General features: G+C 48.8%; 1 protein-coding gene across 5 annotated transcripts in view; it reads right to left on the bottom strand.

Annotated features, from left to right (window-relative positions):
- The window catches only part of LOC124636259 (rho GTPase-activating protein 4-like), a 31,350-nt gene that overhangs the window by 3,907 nt on the left and 14,765 nt on the right, over positions 1-12,678 (bottom strand). The window contains exons 2-9 of one of the 5 annotated variants that reach the window (XR_006985114.1): positions 4,797-4,980; positions 4,350-4,725; positions 3,675-4,208; positions 2,944-3,432; positions 2,128-2,288; positions 1,340-1,641; positions 884-944; positions 540-658 (exon numbers count right to left, since the gene is read on the bottom strand). Coding sequence is in view for 3 of the 5 variants with exons in the window: in XM_047172256.1 (XP_047028212.1) it covers positions 540-594; positions 884-944; positions 1,340-1,641; positions 2,128-2,288; positions 2,944-3,432; positions 3,675-4,208; positions 4,350-4,725; positions 4,797-4,980 (2,162 nt within the window). In the remaining 2 variants the exon portion in view is untranslated. The remainder of the gene's footprint in view (positions 1-539; positions 659-883; positions 945-1,339; positions 1,642-2,127; positions 2,289-2,943; positions 3,433-3,674; positions 4,209-4,349; positions 4,726-4,796; positions 4,981-12,678) is intronic. The other 4 variants (XM_047172256.1, XR_006985113.1, XM_047172257.1 and 1 more) reach the window with 4 other exon arrangements.

Below are 12,678 nucleotides of genomic sequence, written 5' to 3'. Positions count from 1 at the left end.
CTCACCCTAAACGCATATACCTGCTCCGTTCCGTCGTGGGTAAAAAGAAAAAATAGCGGAATGCCACATACGCTTCAATCGTAATTGAGTTGGGATTGGATCTCAGTCGGATGTGAATCGTATGTCGTTTAAGTAAAATAGCGGAATCGTGCCCCTGTTCAAAATGCAATCCTGTATAAGGCTGCGCTCCACTGGTTACCAACACGGTGATAGCTAGTTATCTGATAGTGAATGTTATCTGCGATTTTAGACGTTGAAGTCCAGTTTTTGATCCATATTTTCATTATAATTATTTTCATTATTCATATTTTTATTTCATTAGTCCTCGCATACTATTAAAACATTCCATGACGATTCAGAATGTTTTGCCACAAAGCTGCAAGGATGCGCAGGCGCATGCACTACTTGCCTAGTACTAGTCTTATGTTACATAGTGAAAGCTAATACCATTTCAGAACATCATGCAAACAAATGTTGTTCTTTGTTTTAGTAAATAATTTAATTAGACAAATAATTGAAATCATGCCCCCCCTGCCCACCTGCACTAGTCCCGGCGCCGGCCCGGCCGCGCTGTCGCCGCCCGGCGCCGCCGAGCTGTCGAGCGGAACGCAAACCATTACAATGTATTGCACTAGCCTCACCGCCTCACGCTTCATACCTATTGGAAACTGTTTACTTTCACTTTTGACAGAGCCCTGTTCTACTAATATTACATGCGAAACTTTGTATTTAAGGATTTATGTAGGTACATATGCGGGGATGAATATCTTTCGTGCTAACACTACTGAATGGATTTTGATGGAACTTGGCCAATACGTCGGAATATGAGTTAGTTTTGGTAGAGGCGCGGGAAGTGGCCGTCAGTAGACAAGGGGTGACTCACGGCAGGTCGGGCTCGCGCGGCGCCCAGTCGCCGCTGTCGCCGTCCGAGTCGCTGACGTCGTCTGCAACAACAAGCCGCTGTACTCGCGCGCTCACCTCGCTACTTTTCAACTTATGTTCTACTATAGTTCGGCCATTCAGAGAATGCGTTCCTGACACGTCGCGATTGAACTGACGACGTAACTACATTCATTGATTATTGATATAATAATGTTGTTTTAATGCTCCTCAATTGTTAAAACGGTAAACAACCAGCAAAAATATTTTTATCGTAACTGCAACGCAAGTAAATCGCTGTTAGTATCGTTCAATCGCGACGTGTCAGGAACGCATTCTCTGAATGGCCGAACTATAGTTTCATAAAAAGTTATTTGCAGTAAAAAAGCGAATAATGAGTGAATAATAAAGTTGAAATGCAAGTGTTACAAAAGTATTGATGCGAACGAGTGGCACGCACCGGTGTCGTCGTCGATGTCGTAGAGCGACAGGTCGTCGGGCGCGGGTGCGGCGGGGGCCGGGTCGGGCGCGGGGTCCGGCACCGCGGCGGCGTCGCACTCGCGCACGTAGAGCGCGTCGGGCGCGAGGTCCTGCGGGAAGAGCTGCGCGTGGTGCAGGATGCAGCGCTTGACGAGCTCGTTGACGAGGTTCTGCGCCGCCACCTGCGCGCCGCCCTCGCCCCACGCCGCCAGCAGCGTGGGCCCGAGGCAGATGGCGAGGTTCCACGCGTCCATCATGTTCTCCGCGCTGTGCTCCGCCAGGCTGCAACACGTCTCGTGATTGCTCATAACCGAACACAATATAGCCGATGATACTCGGGAAGTCGGGGGAAGTCGTGGTGGCCTTAGTGGATAAAGGACCGACCTCTCGAGTATGAAAGTGTGGGTTCGATTCCAGTTCAGGCAAGTACCAATGCAACTTGGACACCGATGACTAATAAAAAGATGAAGGAAAACATCTTGAGGAAACCTGGAGTACATATACATATAGTCTGAAATCACCAACCCGCATTGAGCAAGCGTGGTGATCAATGCTCAATCCTTCTCCGTGTGAGAGGAGGATTGTGCCAAGCAGTGGGACGATATAAAGGCTGAAACAGTAATAGATACTCGGGAATAGAATTAAAAAAATTCAGTCCAGTAGTAACGGAAGCTTTAAACTAAAAAATGTTTTATCTTTCTTAAATAGCATAGTACAAATGTGGATTAGATATCAAGCTCTCGTGAGGTAGTATATGATCGCACTGACTGCGCGAGGAAGGCGAAGAGGTAGCGCAGCACTATGAGCGCGGGCGGCGGCAGCGCGGCCAGCGTGTCGCGCATGCGCCGCACGAAGGCCGCGTCGTCCGGCAGCGCCGCCACGCGCAGCAGCCGCTCCTGCAGCTGCGGCGGCAGCAGCGGCGGCCGCACCTGCACACCGCCACATATCCACTAGCTCGAGGGTCATTACATCACTACTGTACATTGTTTATGTTTGTTGGCTTTTTGCTGGTCATTTTGGTTCCGTTTTTAGGGGCGGACCGACCGACAGACATGGCGATAACACTTTTCAAAAGTTGTCTGATAAGGAGACAGTACTTAATTCGAGAGTAGATTTTATAGATAATGAGGGTTTTCTAAAATGGCGTCCACGAGGTGGCAGCACCGAGTCGTCAGGTCCAGGTAACTGTCGAAGTGCTTATCTTTACTGTGAAAAGTGAACGATTTTAGTGATTTTTATTTTATAATTAAAGCAGTTTATTAATGTTTTACAATTGCGGTTGAGTAAATAAAAAACGAAATCATATTGTGTTAACAAATTTTTCAACGAGCTTTTCCTTAGTACCAGTGACTTTTGCACCCTCTTTCTGAGCTCAATTTTTAGTTCGGAAACCTTATTCTGACCGTAGTCCATAATACAATCAATAACACTTCCAGTATAACAGAATTCCAATAAGCAATAAGTTCGGACCCTACAATTCCATACTATTTGACAGCTGTTTGGACTGCGTATGCGTCCGGCATACGTGGCGCCACCCGGTGGTAGAAAAAGGAGAGAAAACCCTGACTGCAAGTAGTGCGGTACCTCGCGCAGGTAGAGCTTGAGCAGGCCGCAGACGGTGTTGATGTCGCTGGCGTCGCGCACGTCGGCCAGCGGGTCCTCGCCGCGCTCGAAGGCGGCCCGCAGCGCCTGCATCTCCAGCTGCGAGCCCGACACGCGGAACACGCCCTGGTGCCGCAGCCCGAACCGCGCGATCACGCGCACGCACGACGTCAGCACCACCGGCAGCCGCAGCTCCAGCGGCGCCGCGAACTGCCCGCGCCGCAGCCGCGCGCCGCGCCGCGGCGGCGACGCCGGGGCCGCCGGCGCCGCGCCCGGCGCCGCCAGCCGCCGCGCCGCCAGCGCCTTGCTGTCCAGCCGCGCCAGCCGCCCGGCGCTGGCGGCGTAGGCGCGGAACTTGCCCAGGTAGTAGTCCTCCTGCTCGTCGGGCGGCGCGGACGCTCCAGGCGGCACGACGCCGCCGCCCGCGCCGAACAGCCCGCTCACGTCCCACTGCGCGTCGCTGCCCTCCATCTGCCGCACACCACACTCTGTCACGCCCGACCGAACGCGACTCACACGTTTGCATCTAGACAGGCCTCATTTTAACAAAAAAATCTTAGTGTGATAGATCCGGAGACCTGATCCCTGATTCTGAGACCGGGAGTGAGCCCTCGTATCATCCCTGTTGATAGTATCGATCTCGCAAACGCGAGTCAATTATGGGATGTCACTAAGGAATTAACCAAACCATAGTATGGTAGAGGTCGGCGCACCTGCTTGACGAGCTCGGCCTCGGCGGCGTCGAGCGTCTTGGCGTTCTCCTGGCACTCGGCGCGCAGCTGCCGCGCGCTGGCGTCGAGCTGCGCCAGCCGCGCCTGCAGCTCCTGCGCCAGCGCGTCGGGCGCCGCGTCCTCGGTGGCGGCGTCGGCCAGCAGGTCGCGCAGCTCGGCGTCCTGCACGGCGGGCGCGGCGCCCTGGTAGGGCAGCGGGCGCGGCAGCGCGAAGGCGGCGGCGTGCGCGTCCAGCAGGCGCTGGCGGTCGCCCAGCGCGTCCAGCGCGTCGGCCGCGGCCCGCAGCGCGCCGGCGGCGGCCTCGGCGGCGGCAGCACGTGCACTCTCCGCGGCGCCCGCCGTGCGCACGCAGCGCCCCACGCCCGCCTCGAAGCCCACCTCCATGCACAGGATGATGTCGGCGATGTCGTCCAGGTAGTAGCGCTGCAGCGTGGCGTTGGCGGCCTCCAGGCTCAGCACGTAGTCGGCGCGCGCCCGCAGCGCCCGCACTCGCGCCTCGCTGTGCCGCGACCGCCTCTGCGATCACGTGCCGTGTTTGCCTTTACTCTTCCCAATACGAAATTATTACGATACATGCAATTGCGTACGTCATAATAACAGAGTAAGTCGATAACAGTAAGAATGAATAAAAACTGTGTGAAATCAGTGAAGATTAACCTTCTCGAGCTCCTTGTCGAGTGCCTTGAGCTTCTTGTTTCGCGGCGGGTCGGCGGCGGCCACGCGCTGGCGCTGGTCGTAGGCGTGGCGCAGCTTGAGAGCGGCGGCGCGCCAGTCGGCGGCGGCGGCCGCGTGCGCCTTGCCGGCCGCCGCCGCCTCGGCCAGCGCCGCGCCCACCTCCTCGTGCCGCTCCGCCACGATGTCGCGGCACTTGCGGTGCAGGCGCAGCGCGTCCTCGGCGCAGCGCTGCAGGCGCGCGGCCAGCGGCCCGCCGTACAGCTCGCCCAGCGCCGCGTGGTCGCGCGACAGCGCGCGCGTGCTGTCCAGCGCCGCCTGCCAGCACGCGTACGCACCCGTCAGCGCCCACTGCTCGCGCCTGCAGAGACCACTAGTGCATGAGCCGGGCGGGACATGGCCCCATGCCGTGTGTGGACGGCGGATACTGACTTGTGCTTCTGGTCCTTGTGGCGCTGGGTGGCGGCGCGCGCCAGCTTGTCGAGCGCGCGCGCGTACTCGTGCTCGAGGTCGGCGCGGCGGCGGCAGTAGTCGTGCAGCTCGCCCGCCACGCCCGCCGTGGCCTCGGCGCGCGCCTCCAGCACGCGCGTCTGCTCCGCCAGCTGCAGCCGGATGTCTGCAACACGAGTCGCGTCTCTAATATGTTACACTACTATAAATAAGGAAATCGATGACAAAATAAACACCGCCATCATTCACAGACTATATTAGATCTCTCTTCCTCTTCCAGTCATCCTTCCTACATTCCAACTCGCATACCTGATCAATTCTCTCACACTTTGAGCTCGCATCTTACGTCGCACCCGGCCGTTATGGTGCGACAACCCTTGTCTATTTCTCACAGGAGCCGAGTGCAGTTCCTGCGCGTCGCCTGGCCCTAGCGCTCATAACATTTATTCCATTCATACTGCTAAAGTTTTGTCACTGTCACTTTCAGTTGTAGATTATTTCCAAAACCACAAGGGAAGCAATTGGTAGCAACCAATCGCAGCTGGTGACAATTACGAAGCAACTGTATACCCCACAACAAAAACTGATTAAAGTTACAGCAAGGAATATTAAAGGATTAACCATACATTTTAATCGGTTTTAACTTGGATTAACATTACGCCGTATGTATGAACAAGGAGTATAGGTAATGTATTTCGAGGGATAATAGGTATTCTGGTATTGACGTTTTGTCTAGCCGGCTACTCCGCTGCGAGCTGTAGGTAACTGCAACCGTTGCACGGTACCCTAACGCCACGCATATTTTTGTAATTTTTTATGGGAACTAAGATTTTGGTGTGGGAGGCGGTCGTTGCTCTTATTCGCAATTCCAGAACTAAAGATAAACACAACTATTAATATTTTCAGAGTAAGTGTGCATACCAAGCATAGGCAGGCATTACTTGAGTAGGTACATCGATAACTTCTGTCCTCTGTTTGACAGCATTTCCTTTAAGCTTGCATTCATATTCATATCGCGAAAAAACAACCGATCTGCTAAAGTGGCACTAATGTACTCAAAATATTGTTGCAAATTAGTTACAAGGGAGAGTGAGTGATGAATGTTATGATTGACAGGCAGAGTGTAAACACGACAGCATTTACTGAGTAGTTTATTTATAAATAACTGTTGCGCGTATCTAATCAGTAAAGTAGAGGCAGCCCGCTCGGGTGTCTGGGTCTGTGCGGAGCGGGTATGGGACAACAAAGGGTCGCAGCGCAGTCCGCGCGAGCCGGACACAGCGGCGCATACATGCAGTGTGCAGTGCACGCACACAGGGCACGCTGGCGGCGAGGGCGAGCGCGAGGGGTCCCGCCGGCCCCTCGCTGCACCGCCGCCGGCTGCATTACGCACTCCATATTATTATGCAGCTTTGTGAACCAAGTATCAATTTTCATGAAACCCTTCGGAATATTCCGCTTTATCATAAACAGCTACCTGCCCGTGTTTAAGATGCCCTTTGTATTGGTTTTAAAGGGTCCAACCTCTACTGCAGTAAATGATACAGGTATGTATAAAATAATCTCAATACTATAGAAGTGAAGCTAGCGGCGTGTTCTCACGCAAGTAACACAATGCACGGCAACAATAACAGTTTCACATGAGGCCGCGCCGAGCTTCGCCGCTCCGGCAAAGACAACAAGTTATTTATTTCCAGGAAGCACAGTCATCAAAACACGTTAAATGTGTTTATAAGAGGAGCGTTTTAGCAGCCATGAATAGATGGTATCGGCAGCGCGTCGTACCGGGGAAGGCATTGGCGAGGTCGGGCGGGCCCCAGTCGTGGCGCGGCTGCACGATACACTGGAACATCGCAGACGCGGCTCGCGCCCGCCGGCGGTCGACTGGCGGGCTCCGGCGCGCAGCCTCCGCGGGATGCGCCCCCCGCCCTCCGGCGACCACCCTCCTACGTCACCGCGCCGCCGTGACCTCCGAGCGGTTCACTAACTCCCGTCCACATCGCGTTACGTCTTGCCCAAAATATCATCAACGCTCGGAGGTTTCGTCCACACTTATCAGCATTACACGAGCCCGAAAATGCACGTTTTAAATACCGTTGGTTGATCATTAACATAGACACAAGTTGTACAAGGCACGGATGAATAAGTCAAATAAAAATCCGTACGATTTCTAATTGTATGAAATAACTTCAGTGGTTTCGAAATTCACGTCAGCATTACTTCCATCCATCAATAGTTTGAGTATGTTGCTTCAGACACTTTTCTACAATCATCAACGTCGTGCTCCTATCCTTACATACATTGTAATTGTAAATACATAATTAGGGGTCGGCGTCATTCTTTACAACTTCGGCTGGCCTGATTGATATGATACTTGCGAGGATTCCGCGCCCAAAAGCTAAAACGAGACCATATCCGTCACTAGGCATATTTCACGAACCGTGATAGCTAGAAACTTGATCACAGATGACGCGTTTCTGTATATCAGCAAATATTGAAAACTGAGTAAGTATAATAATAAATATTTGGTTGACTTCGCTTGACGACGTAATGATTTTGCAAAGCTACAACGAATCACGCTTGCCTTGCCGACCAGATAGGTTAGGTTAGGTTAGATAATAATAAGCAACAAAGAAAAAACTGTTTCCAAAACGAATTAAAATATATTGATATGTTAATTGATATTTAGGAACCAAATATAAATCATGCTCATTTCAGCCAAAATATTATACAAGCGTATATAACCGATGCGATGCACATCTGACATCTGGTAGGGCCACGGTAGGGCGCGAGATAACACGTTTTTGAGCGCAATCGCAGTGAGCCGGTCGCCACAGCCGCCACTAGCCAGCTGACGACACTCGCGACCAAACGTGCTCTGAACAAATGTAAGTGAAAGAAACACGGCGGACATGTATGCTAGGATGACCAAAGGGAACGTCCGAGCTCTGCTTGTACCTGGTCATCTTGGTTGACACTAATTAACGTTTAGGACATCATCGAAACGTGAGGAAAACGTTAGTAGCTCCAAGAAAACGCAGAAGGATGGTGCTCGCTGTGCTGCTCATTAGGTATTGCGGCGGCGCGCGCGCCGGAAGCTCACGCAGCTATTGTTTACGCCTCTCCAGCTTCATTATTGTATTCATTACACACAGCACTCTGTTAGGCTTACTTGGAAGTAGTGTCACTAAAAACCCACGAACAATATAGTTTCCCCTAAAACTTGCTTCAGTTCTGCTGTTTATTCGCAATAATCATGGTTCGGAATACGCTATAAACACGATCCGCTATCTATTTAACAACAAAAACGGCAATTTTTGTGTAAAAAAAGATCTGCGGCTCTTGTGACAGTAGTCCATACATAATGGCGTCCACGGCCGATTTAGGCCACGGCGGCTGTTGTCATTTAAGGGTGCGTCCACATCTGGCGAATGCGCCGCGAATGCGCAGCACGCGAGCCGATCGCGAGCTGTCCGCGAGCTGCGCGCGTGCATTTTTGTTCGTGCGCCGCTTCTGCGCCGCCCGCGCGCAGCTCGCGCGCGACCTAAGCGCCGCACGCGAGCGGCGCGCAGGCGGCGCGCGACGTCTGCCATCTTCGATAGTACTGAGCCAATATACGGAACTGTAAGGGCGAGAACTGATTGCGCGCAGATCGCGCGCCGCTCGCGCGCTCTATACGAGCCTTGCGTGAGTTGCGCTAAAGAGGCGCACCGAACTATTGCAGTGACTGCACGCGCGCAGCTCGCGGACAGCTCGCGATCGGCTCGCGTGCTGCGCATTCGCCAGATGTGGACGCACCCTAAGGAGATCAGCCAGCTGCGCAAGACATATTATAATGCATGAGCATTTGCGCAGACACAGGTGCACTCCCTATTCCTTCACTCTCAAAACCCGATAGGACGGCAATCCGCCACGACCGGAGAGAGATCAGGCGCAGGACCGACATTAACGTGCTCTCCGATGCACGGGTGACTCATCACCAACTTCCAGACTACGGGCTGCTTTGTGAAAGTTTAAGAAAACCAACAAAGCGATTTCGGCCCGACCCGGGAATCGAAGCCGAGACACAGCAGAAGCGCTTGCGACCACTAGACCAACGAGGCAGTCAGTCCATACATAGTGACGGTATCATCTCCTATTGTCCGCACAGCAATCGCAATCCAGGCTCGTCGTCCACGAGTGCATTGCGCGCGGACGACGGAGTGCATGGAAAGGTGTGCGTGGCTTATGGGTTCAGCGAATAACTTGATCATTATTCAGCTAAGGTTAGTAGCTTATGCATCTAGTTCTAATTCTATTATTATTTCCTAGTATTATAGTTTATTGAAAATAACCATCGATATTTAATGTTCAAGCTCTTCTCAATGTTTCATCGTATATGCGTTTAAAAGAATAAACACATACGATGCATGAATATGTATTTTATAATGAACGTACCCAGGCAAGATGTTAAGGAATACTGTAGAAATTCGATGCTTTTTTAAGTGGGGAACATTGGGAAATAAAAACATTCAGCCATTCTTGAGTTATGTATGAGTAAAGTATCTTTCACTTTCTTTTATATATTGTATATAATAATATATGTAGTATGTATATTTTGTTTTACATGCCAAGGGACGCATGTACCTGCATTCTAAGCAAATAAAGACCTTTTCTATTCTTCATAAGGATTGTGCAATTTTTTGTATTTCAATTATTCCTCACATACATATAGAATACTAGCTTCCGCTCACGGCTTCGCCCGCGTGGTGTAAAAAGTAGCCTATGTTTTAATCCAGGGTATCACTTATCTATATAGGTACCTAATTTCAACCTAATCGGGCCAGCCGTTTTTGCGTGAAAGAATAACAAACATACATGCATACATTCTCACAAACTATCACATTTGTAATATTAGTGGGATAGTAGGATATTAGGACTAGAAGGAAATGTAAATATTCTAAAACTGACTAGACCTCAGTAATAGTTCGATAGCAAAATGTATCCCAAATATATGGACATGAAAAAAGCTTTTTTACAATATCACACTGCCTACTACTTCATCATTCATGATAATAATGTCGGGACACCTTTTCACACACGGTCGGTTAGCCCCATGGTAAGTTATTAACTTGAGTTATGGGTGCTAACACAACTGATAAACTACATATAGCTACATTCGCTCACCTAGCAGTATAATGACACATCTACTTTTTTCTTATTTTACAGAAACGAGGGTCAAAGATTTTGCAAACGTTTGAAACGAGGTTATGACTTCATTTTATATTTTATCTTATATTTTATGGTTTTAGCAACTAACGCCGTGCCGTTTTACCACTTTATAAATTATACACTTTTAAACACTTAGGCCGTAAAAACCCAATTTCGCTTTTTTTGTAAATGTGCCATTATACTACTAGGTGAGCGATATATGTCACCGTAAGATTACAAACATCGTTAGATTACAATCTATCTCGGGAGATTGTAAACTGTCGAATTATTGTGAACCGTAACATCTGATTGCAATTTAACGCATTATTTTTCGCTATATTATAATCTATCGATGAGAAATTGTCAAATTGTCAACTGTCCGAAAGCTCTCCCTGATTGGTCAGTCTTTTTGTAAGATCGACCAATCACGACCAGCCGTTCTGTTCCCATGGAGTTCCCTTTTATTTTTTTTAAATATTTGTTTGTGTTTGAATTTGAAGACAAACTACCTAATTGTTTTGTTTTTTTTTTTTTTTTTTATAAAAGTTTCTTATAATTTTCCAATTTCAATTTGTGTTTGAAGAATAAATATTTCGTTACAATTTGTTCCCTCCATATGTCAGGAATATATTACGTTCTACCAATCAGCGCGCAAAATGCATTCCGTTCTACGCCAGTTGACAATTTGACCGCTTTACATTGATAGATTATAATATAGCGAAAAATAATACGTTAAATTGCAATCAGATGTTACGGTTCACAATAATTGGACAGTTTACAATCTCTCGAGATAGATTGTAATCTACCGATGTTTGTAATCTTATGCTCCTGCTCCACCTGCGTTAGCGTTAACGTTAATGTCAATGGCCAACTACACGTTACTTATTGCATTAAAAATGCGTGTTGGCTACACTTAGGTACAATTCCGCAAAGAGTTAATCCCTCATGAAGTAACGCGTTAACACACATTAAAGAGGATAAACTCAGACACACAAAATAATTCTAAAAACTAAAGCTTTCTCATTTGACCATTCCATTATCGTGCTCGTAAAATGCAGTTACAGCTTAAACAAAGTATCTACACTCGTCCTTGCATGCGTGCAATGAGATGGCATTAATGTAGCCAACATCACTTAGCGCTCTAAGCTACGCACTAAAACCCTTTGATGCGTCGAAAAAACCGACACCCGAGTTATCGCTTAACGTTTAATGCTATTTATATTGCCATTAGTATAAATTGACATTAAAACGTTGGCCACATCTGCGTAATGCCAAAATTTAACGCGTTAAGACGCAGGTGGAGCAGTAGCATTACGGTGACATATACATATTTATCTCGACGACCTCGATGGCGCAATGGTCACCATGGCGGACTGCCGAACCTGAGGTCCCGGGTTCGATTCCCGGTTCGGACGACATGTGTGTGATGAGCATGTTTGTTGGCCGTGGTCTGGGTGTTACAATATGTATTTATCAATATGTATATATGTAGCTATATGTAGTTTATCAGTTGTGTTAGCACCCATAACACAAGTTAATTAATAACTTACCATGGGGCTAACCGACCGTGTGTGAAAATGTGTCCAGACATTACAGGAAAGTAATTTATAAATACATATTGTAACAGCCAGACCACGGCTAACAAGCATGCTCATCACACAAATGTCGACCGCGCCCGGAAATATATTTGTATTTATTAAATTTTGTGGAGTAATGTGATTATAAGTACTAAATTATTTTACATAACTCTTTGGGGGAAATTGGGAAACGCTTTGATACCTACTTTTAATGTAATATTTTTGTCGTGGATCACTTTGGGAAATACTAGTGGACGAACTTGGGAATAATCCTTGTTCGGAACCCTTCGTGCGGGAATCTGACTCACCGTTGGCTGGTTTTTTAAAGGATCCAAAGAGAAGTTACAGTCAAAAGTAGTACATGACGCATGACCCACTGAAAACATAATTATGCAAGCTACTTACGCGTTCGAGAGTTAATTGTCAGTTCTTAGATTATTATTATTAGTTATTTTCTTACAGCTAAGTAAGTTCTTCCATTGGCATACAGAGCAGAGGATACTAGAGATTGTAAGCAAACATAAGTTAATATAATCGTAATAAAATGATGAGTCGGTCCTGCGCCTGATCTCTCTCCGGTCGTGTCGGATTACCGTCCCATCGGGCTATGAGAGTTAAGGAATAGTGAGTGCACCTGTGTCTGCGCAAATGCTCGTGCACTATAATATGTCCTGCGCACTTGGCTAATCTCCTTACATGAGAACAGCCGCCGTAGCCGATAATCGGCTAGGAGGACATCATCATCATCAATAAAATGATTGGATAGTAATTTAGTTTATTTGGTTGCGTGTGGCGAGGAGGCTCGTGGCTCGCTGGCGTTTGAAGAGGGCGGCGCGGCGCGGCTGTCCCAAGTACTGAGTCCCTCACGCTATCTCTCGCATGTCGGTAGGTAAGTAGGGGTAGGTTATACATGTGCATTAGATATGGGGCACGATATTTACTATCAATTTTCGTTTTCGACGTTTTTCATCCCAACTTGTGCATAGCGCTTGTTTGAGGATATTGAAGAGGAAAGTAGGCACGCAGCGCCCTCTGTGCGTGATGCTTGGCGTACGAGCAAGCCAGTTTGAGTCGGGGTGCGGACAGAGGGCAGTGGC

Source organism: Helicoverpa zea, chromosome 14 (assembly GCF_022581195.2).
Source record: "Helicoverpa zea isolate HzStark_Cry1AcR chromosome 14, ilHelZeax1.1, whole genome shotgun sequence".
NCBI lineage: Eukaryota > Metazoa > Arthropoda > Insecta > Lepidoptera > Noctuidae > Helicoverpa > Helicoverpa zea.
The sequence above is the reverse complement of the archived record's forward strand: the minus strand, read 5'-3'. Positions and strand labels throughout refer to the sequence as shown.